Source organism: Brassica napus, chromosome C6 (assembly GCF_020379485.1).
Source record: "Brassica napus cultivar Da-Ae chromosome C6, Da-Ae, whole genome shotgun sequence".
Taxonomy (NCBI): domain Eukaryota; kingdom Viridiplantae; phylum Streptophyta; class Magnoliopsida; order Brassicales; family Brassicaceae; genus Brassica; species Brassica napus.
Genome location: NC_063449.1, coordinates 32,622,065 through 32,638,671, shown reverse-complemented (window position 1 = coordinate 32,638,671; position 16,607 = coordinate 32,622,065). Strand labels below are relative to the sequence as shown.

The 16,607-nt window shown below is 36.6% G+C and overlaps 1 protein-coding gene, 1 long non-coding RNA gene and 1 pseudogene across 2 annotated transcripts; 1 reads left to right on the top strand and 2 right to left on the bottom strand.

Moving 5' to 3' along the window:
* Positions 1 to 6,623: 6,623 nt before the first annotated feature.
* On the bottom strand, positions 6,624 to 8,753 carry LOC106386125. Its single transcript, XR_001277401.3, has 2 exons — positions 7,982 to 8,753; positions 6,624 to 7,726 (listed from the first exon to the last, which is right to left on the bottom strand). It is a non-coding gene; the product is annotated as an uncharacterized LOC106386125 (long non-coding RNA).
* A 3,343-nt stretch (positions 8,754 to 12,096) lies between these two features.
* LOC125588930 lies at positions 12,097 to 13,353 on the top strand (annotated as a pseudogene).
* Positions 13,354 to 13,927: 574 nt separating this feature from the next.
* On the bottom strand, positions 13,928 to 16,393 carry LOC106416938 (TOM1-like protein 4). Its single transcript, XM_013857819.3, is given in 11 exon segments — positions 13,928 to 14,105; positions 14,108 to 14,208; positions 14,304 to 14,492; positions 14,565 to 14,650; positions 14,744 to 14,825; positions 14,912 to 15,048; positions 15,125 to 15,238; positions 15,332 to 15,430; positions 15,514 to 15,592; positions 15,709 to 15,862; positions 15,946 to 16,393. Coding segments are annotated over 10 exon segments (1,065 nt in total). The 5' UTR covers positions 15,819 to 15,862; positions 15,946 to 16,393; the 3' UTR covers positions 13,928 to 14,037.
* Positions 16,394 to 16,607: the final 214 nt, after the last annotated feature.

Here is a 16,607-nt window from a genome sequence, read left to right as displayed (position 1 = left end):
GTTAGTAACTGTTAACAGTATTATTTACAAATGCTTTTGGTGAATCCTAAATTCAAAGTGTACCGTAAGAGAATTTTATTCGCTTAGCTTAGGCCATGCATGTCTATCGTCCAGTTTCTAAATAAAGGGTATCTAACCTACTAACTTAATTTTGAAAGAAAAAAAAAAAAACAAATTGTATAAGAGAAGAAAACTTTTTTTGCGATATGTGAGACTACAAGAACCCTCTCAAACCCCATGGAAACACATATAAGCTTCGAATTTAATTTTGTTTTTAAAAAGTAAAATTGACACATGTAAACTTTTGAATGGTTAATTTTTATAAGAAAATAAGTATGTAATTAAATAATAACAAAAGTATAAATATTTTATGGTGAAAATATTTAAGTGGATATCTACATCACTATAGAGATGTTTTTAGGCCACCAACAGTGAGAGTTTTTAGCAGAGTACCTAGTAAAAAAAAAAAACTAAAATATGGAAGGAGGTCGTAGAAAGAGAGAGAATTGATCATTTTTTGAAGTATATTCTTAACAAGATTTGAGAGACCAACTGTACACGTGTTTATCTTTATTGATACACCTATTTTTTTTAATGTAATTACAAAATTAAATTACTTTAAGTTTTAATATAATAATATACTTAGAAATCTAAGTTAAGATACTAATAATGATAACACAACAGGAACTCGGCTCGCACAACATCCGCAGCATTCGTATTTCACAGAGATCAAGAATTTAAAAAAAAAACAAAATAAATAGGCAAAGTAAGAAAGAAAACTAGCATTTATAAGCTGAGAGTTTATAATATTGAAAACTTAATAGAGAGTTTTTTTCTACAATTCAAAAATAGTTGAGGAATTTTTACATTTTTAATTTATTATATATAATATTGACGTTAAAAACACATCAACTTCATATATTTACAAAAAAAAATTAAAATGATAATTTTAAAATTTTAAGTTACTAATTTTTAGATAATATTATTAAATTTTGAATTTTTTTTATTTTTAATGGTAAAACCCCTCAATTATGTTTACTCAATGTAGAAACCCCTAAAGTAAAGATTTACCGGTAGTAATGATAATTATGACATGCTAGAGTTTAATTCATTAAATAAAGTTAGTTTGAAAGGTTTTTCTTTAAATATTAGTTTGAGGGTTTTTACCTAAAACAAACTTAATTGAGGGGTTTTAACGTTAAAATCCTAAAAAAAAACCTCAATTAAGTTTTCAACATTATAAACCTTCAACTTATAAACCATTAACGTATGTTATCCTTCGTCACGGTTTTTTAGACGGAGAATAACATATGTTAAGGAAATTAAAGTCGAAGGTTTATTTCACTGGATTTTTAGTTGGTTTTTTTACAATTCATCTTTAGCCGAAAGATTTAATTAATAAAAATCCTAAAAATAGTATTTTTTTTGCTTACCTTCATCGATTCGATTTTCCTTTGGCTATAACTTTTTTTTTTTTGTGGGTATCCCAGGCCCATGGAGAGACCCAGACTAATCTCCAAGGGGAGGTGCATCCCACGGATAGACCTTCTCTCCGGGTATTCAAATGGGCCCTAAAGCATAAGCCCATATCCGTGTTAGGTGACCAGGATAATTGTGACTTAGTTTCGCGCAGCAGGTGGATCGAACCTGAAACGTATTGGCGTCTCAGTCCCGTCTCGTTTGGCTATAACTTCACGTAAGAAAATGCCAGTAAGAAAATGCCGCGTATTTGAAAGGCACAAGACACGAAAGACCTTGACGCAGTTGGTTCTTGCGTTAACTAAGTGCCGGTCAATCACGTTCATGCTGCTTAATTAACGAATTACGATGCATACATTTATGCAACAAATACCAAAACAAACAGCGGCTACAAGAGCGGGGTCCTGGCGGCTTTAAGAATGGTGCCAGCGATGTATATAAGAGTGGTGGTGATACAAGGTGGTGGTACTAGTGTGGGCTATAAAACAAACAACACTCTTAAAGTCTTAAATTTATATTTGTTTTAAATAATGAATTTAAATAAATGTTCATTTAAATATTTCAAGAGAATTATATCGCAAATCAAATACTTTAAGATAGAGTTCTCAAAATTTTGAAATACTCTTAATAAAATAGAAGTAAATTTATATAGGATTCTTAGTAATTAAATCCATCAACTAAAGATGAATCATAAAAAAAAACCTTCAGCTAAAAATCCTGTGAAATAAACCCTCAACTTTAATTTTTGTCACAATATATAGATTTTTCGTCACAAATTTTTTATTGTGACTAATATGTGACAAATTCAAAAAAGTCACAATAAAATGATCACAAATCATGTTTTGTATCAAAATCGCCACACTTCTAATGACGATCTACTACGGTAGCAGATTTGTTACCAATTGTGACGAAATATAAAAGTCACAAAAATGACACAATTTGTTACGATTAAAATGTAACAGATACGTCACGAGCCGTGACAAAAAAAAATAGTGACAGATTCGTTAGAAGTTGTTACCAAATTTGTGTCACCTATTAGTCATAAACCCCGACCGAAAAAATCACAAATCCCTCACGAATGGTGACCAAAAGATAGTAATAATATTGTCACAAACTTTTAATTTGTGACGTTTTGTTGATACTACTATAGTTCATTATTATTAATAATATGAAAATTGTTGCAAATTAGTCATATATTGTGACTACGTAATTATTTTTCAAATATCTATAATACATACAATGAAACACATAATAAAACGTTAAATTACCACCAAATATATACAATAAGAACAAGCATCCAAATCAAAGAACAAAGTAGGTTTGCAAAGATAACTACAAGAAAAAAGCCTTAACAAAATACATAATAAAAGTACTAAGAACATGGGGTGAACGTACTCCATGGAAACTGGATAGTGTTGGTGGTGGATCCAGACCTAGACATTCAAACTTGTGATTGACTGAACAAGCTTTTCCATATTTTCAAGTCTTTTTTTAAACTGCAGATTCTCTTTACAGCTCTGCTTCCACCTCTTGCAATCTTTTTGTTATTATTTCCACTTCTTCAGAAGCATGTGATTCATTGGATGGAGCTTCAATAGATGGTAAAACCTTACTGTGTAGTGCTCCAAGTCCAAAGACATGTCCTTGTTTAGATGTTCCAGCATCCTAATAAAAATAACAAACATGTGAACAAAAACTAAAGCCACGCAAAATTGTAGTAATAATTAATGAGTACTATATTTACCACTATGTGCATCACAAAAAATCCAGGTGCAGTTAGTGAGTAACAAACAAACCACAAACACAATGACTTGACACTTAAGAAACACATATCACTACTACTATTTTATAATCGTACTTCAATTATATATTGTTTATCATTAAGGACAAATAAGAGAAATAATCAATAATATAACTAACTGTAAATATTTGGCATTAATATATATCACAAAAAATTATTGAAACATTACAGTAGTACAAGAGGTTAGAATGTTTTTTTTGTTAAAAACTAACACAATACATTTTAGAAGTAAATAAGCAACTAAAAAATCTAATAATCCAATGGAAATCAAGACAGAAACTAACAGAGCATGAAGCAAGAGGTTAAAATGTTACCTTGATAAAAATTTCGTTTTTCTCACCCTGATTCTCAGGTGTCACATTCTGTAGACCAGAAGATTCAAGTTGTCCCAGGCGTTCTTCTACATGCTTTTCATAAGTTTCTGCAACCAATCGAGCTCGCTCATCAACGTAAGTTCCCTCCGGTTTTTAATGTGTTTTCTTCGTTACAGCAATAAAAGAGAAGTCTTCGTTGTTTGCTTCCTACAAATAATTAAAAATACATAGAAAATAAATAATACAAAATTATCTAGAGAAACTAAGAATGGAAATATAAACATTATTAGCACATCTGGAACTTTGGCATATGAACATAAACCAGCTCTATGTTGATGTAGATCTAAACCATTGCGATAAGACAATCGAGACGCACGTGCACTAGCACTCGTCTTTTTGGCTTTCGGTGATCTCTCATAAGAGCGTCCACCTATTGTTGGTGGAGCCATCTAGTAAACCAATTTATAAGGATACGATCCGTTGGTACAGTTTTAGCAAGGATACGATACTTTGATACAGTTTTAGCAATTCAACTTCAAACCAACTTCTCAAAATCCAACATCATGTAGAAATTACCTTTCTAACTGAAGGCGACGGAGAAAGAAACAAATAAGAGAAAAATCTACAAAAATAATCTCGTTTTTAGATTTGTTAGGGGCAGAGGTTATCAAATGCCTCAGGTACTTGTGTTTTTTTGGGGTTATAATTGAGTTCGTGAAATACTTGGCAACACTTAAAGCGCTAGAAGGAAAAAGTTATGGCTCCACTTAAATTTTTTAACGCGGTTTATTAAAAAATATTAGAAACCCACTACCTGATTTTAAGTAGCCCTGGGATGGATCCGGATATCCGGAAAATTTAGGGTATCCGGATCCGGATCCGGATCCGTCAGATCCGTTGACTTAATATCCGGATCCGGATTCGTGGTTTCCGGATATCCGGGTTTCGGATATCCGTCTCGATATTCTATTATCCGCGGATATCCGGATCCGGATCCGGATCCGTCAAAATAATTAAAAATAATTTTTTTTAACAAAAAATACTAATTTTTTAATATAATATATAAATTAAATATTTATAAATATATTTATATATGTTTATAATATTGTAAAAACTAAAATATAATATTATAAGATTAATTCATGTATAAATATTAATATATCAAATATAAATATTAATAAAATTTAAAAATTTAATGTATTTCAAAAATACGGATCCGGATCCGGATATCCGGACCTAAAAATTAAGATATCCGGATCCGGATTCGGTTTGCACGGATCCAAGATTTACTATCCGGATTCGGATCCGGGCACCCCGGATATCCTATTTTCGGAGCGGATCCGGAGCGGATCTCGGATCGAATCCGGATCTCGGATAATAAGTCTCAGGCCTAATTTTAAGCCGTGTGTTAATTTTAACAAAAAAATATTTACTTATTTACATTGAGTAATTTTGACAAGGAAAATACCCCTCATTGGGAAGTGATAGTCGGCTTGATCTTTTGAAGGCGCAAACGATATAATAAATTTTATGCCAACTAAATAAATTTTATGCCAAACTAAAGAAGTTCGACAAGTCATAGGCGATCAATAGAATTTCACGTTGGATAACACTAATTCTGGTCTCTCAGACAGTGACTTACTACATATGGCAGCAACAAACAACATGATCCACAACCATACTCTGGTCCCGCTAATGGCTGTGTTCAGAGAAATTAATAGTAGACACCATTCATGCTATGATGGACAGGAAGAATATCAAATCCCTCACGTCTCTATGGTTAGTCTGATCCTTCAACTGTGACGCTCAGCATCTGTTTTCACTCGAGGATCATCTACTATCTAGTCTTCTTGCATTCGACTGACACTCCGTTTTTTTAGTTTTTTTTTGCCAGAGTTTCTTGATGCTTAGATAAACTACTTTGTAACCGAAAGATCAAAATACTTTGTAGCAAATCTCAATCACCAATGATATTAAGATTCTTAGCAAGAAAAAAAAACACAGATATATGGGCTTGATTAAATTTTATAATTTGATCATATTTAGAGAATCTAGTCTCATGTTTACAAATAGAAGTAACGGTTTAGTTTTTGAAACTGAGAAAAAAAACTTTTTGGAGTAAGAATCGATGACTCTCCACTATGTTATATTCACGTACGAATAAAATTTACATGTTTTATTATAAAGAAACTAATTGTAACAAAAATACTCAGAAAATTTGATGACGTTAACAAATATATACGAACTAGTGACGAGTTATGGTCGCATAATTACTAACAATATGTAAGACGGAACTTTTCGTCACTAGTTTGTCATCATTTGTGACATTCTTTTGTTACTTTTTATTATGTCAGAATATTATGACTAAATAGTTACTATTTTGTAACATAATAGTTTTGTCACAAATTTGTCAGTAAATCGTCATAATATTGTGACAAATTATTTTGACACAAAAATTGGTCGCAATATCAACATTTTCTTGAAGTATAAGTTTTCAACATTATAAACCATCAATTTATAAACCGTTAACGTATGTCACCATCCGTCGCGGTTTTTTAGACAGAGGGTAACATATGTTAACGAAATTAAAGTTGAGGATTTATTTCACATGATCTTAGTTGATGATTTTTTTTTACGATTCATCTTTAGTTGAGGGATTTAATTATTAAAAATCCTTTAAATAATTGAATGAAACTAGACATAACATTGGTCAAAATTCTTCTCAAAATCTAAAAATTTTAAACATTTAAAAATAACTAAAATAGATCAGACACATAAATCAAATATATATATATACAAAACTTAAAAATGAACAAATAATCCCGCGATTTAAAAACGCGGATCAAAATCTAGTGGAATATTAAAGCTATAGACATTCAGATTGACGATATATATACATATGTGATTATCTCCTTAGTATATGGTTATATGAACTTGTTTTGCAATGGGTTCAGACAACCCAGATAATTAGTCCAACTAAACGCGTATATATATATATGAACACGGTTTTTCAGACACGAAGAGAAGGATCAAGACTTAGAAAGTGTTTCCCTCTGACCTGAATTAATATCTATCTTTGAGAGTCTATTTCTCCAATTACTTGTTATACACGTTTTAGATAATTGACAATATTCAAGAAGACAAAAAACAAAAGATATTGGAAGTTTGCTTGTTTCAACTTCTTCAGCCAAAAGGATATGTTAGTTGATTTCTTCGATTTCAAAAGCGGATACAGATGGAGGACCCTACGTACACGTTTTGACCCGAAGCTCTGCAGCTACTTGTCTCTCATCTCCGTTCACTCCGGTGCACCTCATCGCCAACAGAGCTACTAGATAGATCACTCCGTGATTCTTTGCATTCATCACCCTCGGATCCGTAAGAACTTCGCTTAAGCGATGATTTTGTGCATGTGGCCAGTTAAAGCACAACGCCTTTTCTCCTGACACCAGTTCCATGCACCACGCCGAAGCTGTAGAGACACTCCACGCTCCAAAATCAGATAACATTTCATCCAAGAGAGTGTTGTCAAGCTTGACATCACGGGAGGTATGATAAGAGTTTGGGCATCTCTGCAGCAATCTTCAACCTTTCCGACCAAGATGTTAAAAAGAGTCCCACCAGACACAAACTCATAAACCAAGAGGTGAACTTGTGTTTCTTTAAAGCAACTTCAAAGCCTCACCACGTTTGGAAGGTTGATTTGAACCACTTGTTTGCAGTTCTCAACTCGAGAGCTTTTACTGGCAACTTCAACACTGTCTGATAGTATCTCTTCTTCGTCTATGATTCCTTGGTCTCCTGCACCAAGGACTCTGGTCTCGTTATAGCCTTTAGTCGCATTCTTGATCTCTTTCTCACTGAAGATCTTGGCAGATGCATTCGATGATTGTGCACCAGAGTCTAGAGGTCTTTGTACTAAGAATATTCCACCGTTCTCTGGTTTCCAGAGCTTGAGTTTTAGCTTCAAATGAGTTTTCGTTCTTGTGGGAAGCACCAAACCTGTAAGAACTTACCAAGAATGATTGTCTTCCACTCTGTTACTTTTTCTTGCACCGGAAAGATCCAATGACGTTCTTACAGGTTTATGCTTCACACAAGAACGAAAACTCACTTTTGTACTCATCGATGTCTAGTAAGAACAGAAAAATAGAGGAATTAGAGGAGTCTTGCTAAAAAAGAAGGTTAAGGTTTTTTAAAATTGACATAGAACTTGATCTCAAATTCTAGCTTAGTACTCCTAATTAAGTCTCATTTATTATTATTGAAAATTCAAAATCGTGGAAAATAAACGGGACCCTTGGGACCATCTTCAACCCCATGATGACTCTGAGTACAAGATTTTCGGGATCAAGAAAGTCGCAAACGAAAATATAGGAGAATATACCCCTTTGCAGCCGTATTGAAGGTAGATTTTCCCTTCAAACCCCTTTAGATATTTGCAGGAATACCCGGATTCACCAGTAGCAGGCAGTAGTAGTATTGATGCAATTATATACAAGTGCGCATGCATGGGGAGTTACTGAAGGAGTTTCATTACAAGACAGATGTATGATGAGTTTATTAAACTAGAAATAGATAGCTCATGATAGAGCTTTATTATGAAAAATACAAGAAAGCAAAGAAGCTGTAGATTTCCTTCAAGAGATTCAAGAGTTATTGATTATAAATATGAGAAGGAGAGACTGCTAAAACGCAGCCAAACTTAGTCTCATCATTCACATTACATAGAATTTTATAAGAGATCACTCTTGTAAGAAATCCTAATACATAGGCTAACGGGATTGGATATAATAGTTACTAGAACCCATCACTTTTGTACTGCCGTATGGTCTTTGTGCTTCTTACAGTTTAAGTAAAACAAAATAAGTTGAGATTTTTGGAAGATAAGTTTAATTAATTTGAACTGTCTTTAAATCAGTGTTAACTAGTTTCTTAAAGGATAAAGATTTACTATATTTGTATAGGTAAGGAAAAAAAAAACTGTGATATTATGAAAAACTTAGACAATAAATGATAAGACTGACTATGAAACTAGAGATAATTATTAAAACAATGGGTGAAAACAACAACGGGTGATGGCCTGGGGTAGATCATCGACACAACATGTTCAATTCGTACCAAAGAGATAGTTATTAAGAGTATGGGTGAGAAGTAGTTGAGATGGTGGTGGGTGGTAGATCATTGACACAGCATGTCAAAGAGAACAATCCTCAAGAAGTAAATGAATATTTCCCACGAAACCAAATGATGCATAATGTTGATTTTCGATCATTTCATCATCGATAGAGAACGAGGGTAAGAGTATGATCTTAAAGACTATTTACTAATGATTTTATTTTGCAGAATAACTGTAACACATTGCAAACGTATCAATAGCAATTTGATAAAAATAAATGTTTTAATTTTTAATTACTAATTTAAGATATATCATCATCTAAACTAATAACAGATGTCACAATTGATTCGATGAATTATGATTATCATATGTGATATGTATTAGCCATACTCAGCCCATTACCTTAACTCATGACAAGCCCACTGAAGTTAAGGTTGAAGCCCATAAGCAAAACACGACAAAACTCAGGCTGTTTTCTTCTTCTGGTCTCACGCCGTAGACGCTCAACGTACAAGACGACAGCATGAGCAAGGCATGACCGCAACGGTCTCATTTCCAGCTCATCAAATCATCACCTCCAACAGATTCAATTGTTTTGACTCGTGTATTAGGGCTTACTAAGCTTTGTATAAATAGGTGATGATGTTGTAGCGTTGTCTTAAGTTGAAAGCTATAAAACGTATTCAATAAAGCTTTTCTCCTTCAGTGTTCTTGTGTTTCTCATGGTATCAGAGCTCAGCAAGTAAATCCTGAGCCATGGCCGAAGCACCAAATCCGTTTTCTACTCCGTCTTTAAGTATCTCTCAATGCGTGACATTGAAGCTTTTTTCCACAAACTACCTCCTATGGAAAACACAGTTCGAGTCTTTTCTCTCCAGTCAGTCTCTTCTCGGGTTCATTAATGGATCTGCTCCTCGTCCTCCTCCGACTGTTGCAAAGCGAGATGGTGATGTCGTGACTGAAGAAGCAAATCCTGATTTCGTCAAATGGGTTCGTCGAGATCAACTTGTCATGGCTTGGTTGTTTGGTTCTCTGTCTGAAGAAGCACTGCGTTCTGTTTATGGGCTCAACTCGGCTCAAGATGTCTGGTTCTGTTTGGGAAAGACGTACAACCGCATCTCTGCTACTCGCAAACTTGATCTCCAAAGAAAGCTGCAAGGTATGTCAAAGAAAGACAAATCTATGACTGAATACCTTAATGATGTTAAGGGAGTTTGCGGCCAGCTTGATTCTATTGGTTGTCATGTCTCTACTCAAGAAATGATTTATGCTGCTTTGAATGGTTTGGGCCGTGAGTATGAGTCAATATACACTGTCATAGAGCACTCTATGGACTAAGTGTTGGATGCAAGCTTTGAGGATTCAGTTTTCAAGCTTGTTAACTTCGATGACAAGCTTAAAGCTCAAAGTGAAGCTGCACCTACTCCTCATCTTGCTTTCCAAACTGGTCGTGGCTACACTACCAGAAGGAGTGGTTATTACAGTAACAGAGGAAACAGAGGTCGTGGTTCTGGCTCATACTGTGGTTGTGGTTTTCACCAGCAGTTCTCCAGCGCCACTTCAGGCTCAAGACCCACCTGTCAGATCTGTAATCGTGTGGGTCACACTGCTGCTCACTGCTACAATCGCTTTGATCAAGCTTTCCAAACTCCCGACAACCTTCACAATGCGTTATCTGCCATGAAACTGTCTGATCAATCTCAGTACACGGGTCAAGAATGGTATCCAGACTCGGGGGCGTCTTTATCACAAATGACGGTTCTCAGTTGCAGTCTGCTCAACCATATCTTGGCAATGATCAGGTCATAGTAGGAAATGGTGACTATCTGCCAATCACTCACATTGGTTCTATTCCTCTGCGCACACCAAAAGGTATACTTCCTTTAGCTGATGTCTTAGTTTGTCCAGCCATTACCAAGTCCTTACTGTCTGTTTCTAAACTCACATCAGACTACCCATGTGAATTTATGTTTGATGATAAATGTTTATTGGTTAAGGACAAGGTGACAAAGCAGGTGATAACCCAAGGTCGACGGCATAAAGATCTCTATGTTCTGAAGGATATCCGGTTTCAGGCTTTCTATTCATCAAGACAACAAGCTGCTTGTGAGAAGATTTGGCACCAGAGGTTAGGTCATGTTCATGCGGATATTCTTCGCCTTTTATCCAGCACTAAGTCTATCCTTTTAAATAAGTCAAGTGTTCAGTCTGTTTGTGATGCTTGTCATTTTGAGAAAAGTTGTAAACTTCCCTTTCTTACATTTGAGTTTATATCTTCTCGTCCTTTGGAACGCATACAATGTGACTTGTGGGATCCTAGCCCAGTGATTTCTAATCAAGGTTTCAAGTTCTATGTTATATTCATTGATCATCACACACGGTTCACTTGGTTCTACCGTTTAAGGACAAAATCTGATTTCTACTCTGTGTTTGTGCGGTTTAAACAACTTGTGGAGAATCAATTTGAGTGTCGCATACAACAGTTTCAGTTTGATGGTGGAGGGGAGTTTATCAGTAAGGAGCTTCTCACACTTTTGACTCAAGCCGGGATTCAACAGAGAATCTCTTGTCCTCATACCCCTCAGCAAAACGGCTTGTCTGAGCGCAAACATAGACACTTGACTGAGCTAGGCCTTACTATGATGTTTCATGCGCGTGTTCCACATCAGCTTTGGGTCGAAGCCTTCTTTACTGTAGTGTTCTTGATCAATATGTTGCCATCCACTGCTCTTACTGACAACGAGAGTCCGTTTCAGTTGTTGCATAACTCTGCTCTAGTGTATACAGCTTTAAGAGTTTTTGGCTGCAAGTGCTTTCCTTCTTTGCGACCCTACATGCAGAATAAGCTCGATCCCAAGTCTCTGGCATGCATTTTCCTCGGTTACAATGAGAAGTACAAGGGCTATCGTTGCTTCTATCCCCCTACAGGAAGGGTTTTCATCAGTCGCCATGTCTTATTCGATGAAAACTCCTTCCCTTTTGAAAACTTATACAGCAAGTTTCACACAGATACAAACTCCAATCTTCTCAAAGCCTGGAGAGATGCCCATCTTGCTCCTTAAGTTGTCTCTTCTGATCAGGATTCTCCTAATGAAGAAGAGCTTCCTCTAGCTCCAGTGCCGATTGTCACCACACCAGCCGCTCCAGAGGTGGTTTCTCCTCCTGCATCTCCTGTTATGTTTTATCATCAACACTCTGATGATGAGGATCCACGACCAGGAGCTCCAATTGCCGAACGACCTCCTCTTCATCATATGACTACACGAGCTCGCGCGGGCATCATCAAACCAAACCCACGCTATGCATTAATCACAATGAAAGATGAGTTCACATAACCGAAGTCACTCAAAGCTGCATTACAACATCCTGGTTGGAACAAAGCAATGGGCGTGGAGATGGATAGCATGTCAGAAACAGAAACCTTTGAGCTTGTTCCCCCGTCTGATGATCAGAATCCTTTGAGTTGTGGCTGGGTGCATAAATTCAAAAGAAATGCTGATGGTTCTGTTCTAAAACTGAAGTCGAGACTTGTTGTCAGAGGCAATGAACAGGAAGAGGGGCTTGATTATATAGAGATATTCAGTCCAGTGGTTCGATCAGCAACTATTCGAACGGTTCTTCATGTAGCTGTAACAAAGAAGTGGTCATTAAAGCAGCTTGATGTGCAAAACGCATTTTTGCACGGTGACTTGAAGGAACATGTGTTTATGAAACAACCTCCTGGATTCGAGGACCTTGAGAAACCTGACTATGTTTAGCGTCTGAAGAAGGCCATCTACGGTCTGAAACAGGCTCCACGTGCTTGGTTTGATAAGTTCAGCTCCTTCCTTCTAGACTTTGGTTTTCAATGCAGTTTCCTTGATCATTCTCTGTTCATTTATCACCATGATTCTGATGTCATCTACTTGCTGCTCTATGTTGATGACATGATCATTACCGGAAACAATGATGTTCTTCTTGACAAGCTCATTGATCAGTTGAATAGAGTGTTTCGTATGAAGGATTTGGGATCTGTTCATTATTTTCTTGGTGTTCAAGTTCATCATCATGAAGACGGCTTGTGCCTTAACCAAGGAAAGTATGCCACTGATCTTCTCATCACCGCTGGAATGCAAGATTGTGCCCCTATGATCACTCTGTTGCCTCTCAAGCTTGATAAGGTCCCTGGCCAAGATCAACCATTCTCTGATCCCTCATACTTCCGGAGCTTAGCTGGTAAGCTTCAATACCTTACTCTCACCAGACCAGACCTGCAGTTTGTTGTTAACTTCAACTGTCAGAAGATGCACATGCCTAGTCAATCCGATTTCGCTCTGCTCAAATGCATTCTTCGCTATGTCAAAGGCACTCTTGCAATGGGAATCGGGATAAAAGCAAACACTGACTCCACTCTCATCTGTTACAGCGACAGTGATTGGGCAGAGTGCAAGGAAACAAGACGGTCTACTGGTGGATTGTGTACTCTTCTCGACTCTAATGTCATCTCGTGGTCTGCCAAAAGGCATGATACAGTCTCCAAGTCTTCGACTGAGGCTGAATACCGTACGATGTCTGCTGCGGCTTCTGAAATTGTCTGGCTTCAGAATCTTCTTCGTGTCATGGGTCTTCAAACAACAGAGAACTCCTCTTCTGCTGTGTGACAACCTCTCCGCCGTGTGTCTTGCAGCAAACCCGATGTTTCACAAACGCGCCAAACACTTTGATGTTGACTTTCACTACGTCAGGGAGCGGGTTGCACTGAAGGCTCTTGAGGTGAAACACATCCCAGCTTCTCTGCAACTGGCTGATGTTTTTACTAAACCTCTCGGTCATGATGCCTTCCTCAAGCTACGCACCAAACTTGGTGTCTCTTTTCATCCGACCCCAAGTTTGAGGGGGTGCATTAGCCATACTCAGCCTATTACCTTAACTCATGACAAGCCCACTGAAGTTAAGGTTGAAGCCCATAAGCAAGATACGACAAAACTTAGTAAGGCATGACCGCAACGGTCTCATTTCCAGCTCATCAAATCATCACCTCCAACAGATTCAATTGTCTTGACTCGTGTATTAGGGCTTTCGTGTATTAGGGCTTACTAAGCTTTGTATAAATAGGTGATGATGTTGTAGCGTTGTCTTAAGTTGAAAGCAATAAAACGTATTCAGTAAAGCTTTTCTCCTTCAGTGTTCTTGTGTTTCTCAATATGTTCATGTTGAAGATAAGCAACCACTATGTAGAATAATAAAATAAATTAAAATTGACACTCAAAATAAGAACTTGTATGTGAAGTGAAAAGGTGAAAAATGAGGTATAATAAAGGCTTACAAAATAAAGACACAATAATTTAATCTAAAGCAGAAGATGAAGCAGCAGGAGGACGAGGACGCTTTACTCCTTGTAAGGAGCCTTGAGTTTATTGACATCATCCACCATGCTTGAATCAGTCTCATGTACTGGTCTCCCTGTAGGTGGTGGTGGTGGAGGAGGAAGCATCGAGGTCAACTCTCTATTAGACCTTGTAGAGAGTAAATTTATTCGCAAAGTTAAAAGATCGTTTTTCAAATTAATGTCAAGAGATCATCTCTCTCCAAATAGGAACACTACTCTTACCTGTGAGAAAGCTGAAAGTAATCATCTGATTCGTCACTGTCATCATCATGATTGCTGTTGACTAGCTGAACTGGAGGAGTTGTCATGCTGCCTCTATTTGAAGTAACAGAGCCCATATCATCGTGATGCTGAAGAACACATTGCAAATTATCGTTCAATGCCAGTCCCTGGCACATAAGCTCCTCGTCTCTGGAGAAAAGAAAACGAAAACTGTTTACTAAAACCCATCATCACAGCAGGGAATGAAGCAAGAAAACTCACGTTGTAGTGTTCACAAGAGTCATTACACGTCTTTGATAAGTACGACACTGCTCCACTAAATCAACTATGAGTTCTTCTTTCAAACCCTAATAACATCCAGAAGATACAAACACTTAATCTTCAATACTTGAAACACAAGAGTCAGTTCCTTGTAAGGAACAGTACAACCAAATCCTTACCTCGGGATTACCGGGATCAAGTGCTCCAAGCATGTCCATCAAAACATCAACTAATCCCTCGGCACTTTGAATCTCTTCCATGCTTTTAACGAAAAAACATAAATAAACAACATTTCACCCTTACAAAACCCAACAGATACAGAACATGGTCTACTTAGAAGAGAATACCTGAGGCTAGAAACATCATCTCCTAAGAGCAACGCTTGAATAGCAACATCTTCATCTGATAGAACGGGCTGAGTCTGAGGTGGAGTAAACAACGGTGGACTACTTTGCGTTCGAGGTGGAAACTCAATTCCAGCAGACTGAACCATTAACTTGTCAAAAAAACTTATTGCTAAATAAAATTGTCATAACCCATGAAATAAAAAGATAACATACCCTTAGTTCATTATATGCATTGTAGTATTGTGAGTATTGACCACCACGTCCACCAAAAGCTTCTTGCCATATGTCTAGCAAATTTAGAATTTTTTCCCGCACATTTAGGCCAGGCTGCATTATTATAGTTGGAAACTTACAACCCAGGCTACCAGAGATATTAGAGGCAGGTTAACTATAGCACAGGAAACAAAAAAAAAAAAACACCTTTTCCTTCACTATGTTGACCATGTCAATCAAAAGTTCACAGTCAACGATTAGCTTGGCCACGTTCTCACCACAATTCTTACTTAAAGACTCCAACGCCTGCGCAACGCGTCATCCAAATTAAAAATGAGGTCAACACATAGATGAACCCAAAACAAATAATTCAATCCAAGAATACCTACATGAAGTGCAAGAATCTGGACTTTAGGGTTTTCACTTCCTAACTGCTTCTTCAGCACCATCACTGCTTCTTTTGCTTGACTAAAGGCATTGAACAAAGTCAAAACTATTACACTTCAATGAGCAAAGCCAAAACTGAAACTATTTCAATTTTGCTTGACAATCGTGACTAGTAAGAGACTATATATTTTTTTAACCTAGGATCCATGTTGATAATATCACAGAGTTCAATGTTACTATCCCAGTCTGGACCAGTCAGCATATCATCTGTAGCCCTTTCTGCCCATGTTCCCGCATCATTTGCCATCTTAGAATCTCTTATATCAATCAAATCCCAAATTTCCGAAATTCCTATGAAGACACCATGATGTCTTTAGTACACAGCTATAACTAACAAGAAAATTTAAAGCTGAACAAACAAAGAACTCTTATACCTTGTTCAGGCCTAAACCTAAGGAAGAACAAGAAACAAGGAAAGATTTGTAAGTTTCGGGATTCGTAAAGAGATGAAACAATTTGAAGGGGGCTTTCCGACACGGTAAGTGTATTTCTGATCGTATCACGTCTAGAGTCAACTCCAACTTTTATTCTTCTCTAGATGCACAAACAGTTGCAAACTTGTGTTTTGGGTTTTCTCTAGCTTTTGATACCTAAAACATTAAGGCAAAGTCACCGTCTGCTTTTTATTGGTCATTTTTATAAATTAAAATTAAAAACTTGGGGAGCAATTAACAATCTTTCGAATCATTCAAGATTAAGAATCGGTCCACACACGGCAAAAATACCCGTAAAACCGATCACAAAACGTTATCTCGTTGACTTGTCTTCCTAGGAGTCCATATTAAAGCGTGTTTCCTAACTGCAATAAAATAACTAAATGAAAACGCGTTTGTAAGACGACTTCATCTAGCTATGACCGTTCGGATACCCGATAGAGCTTTCAGGGTTTTCCAGTTCAGTATTCTAGGCTCCATTACGGTTTTGTATATGTTTGGGTTTGGATTCCGTTAATAATACTTTGAGTTTAGCTATATTTTATAATTCTATATAAGATATATTTAGGTTTCAAACTTATCCCGTACTTTAGTTTTAAGTA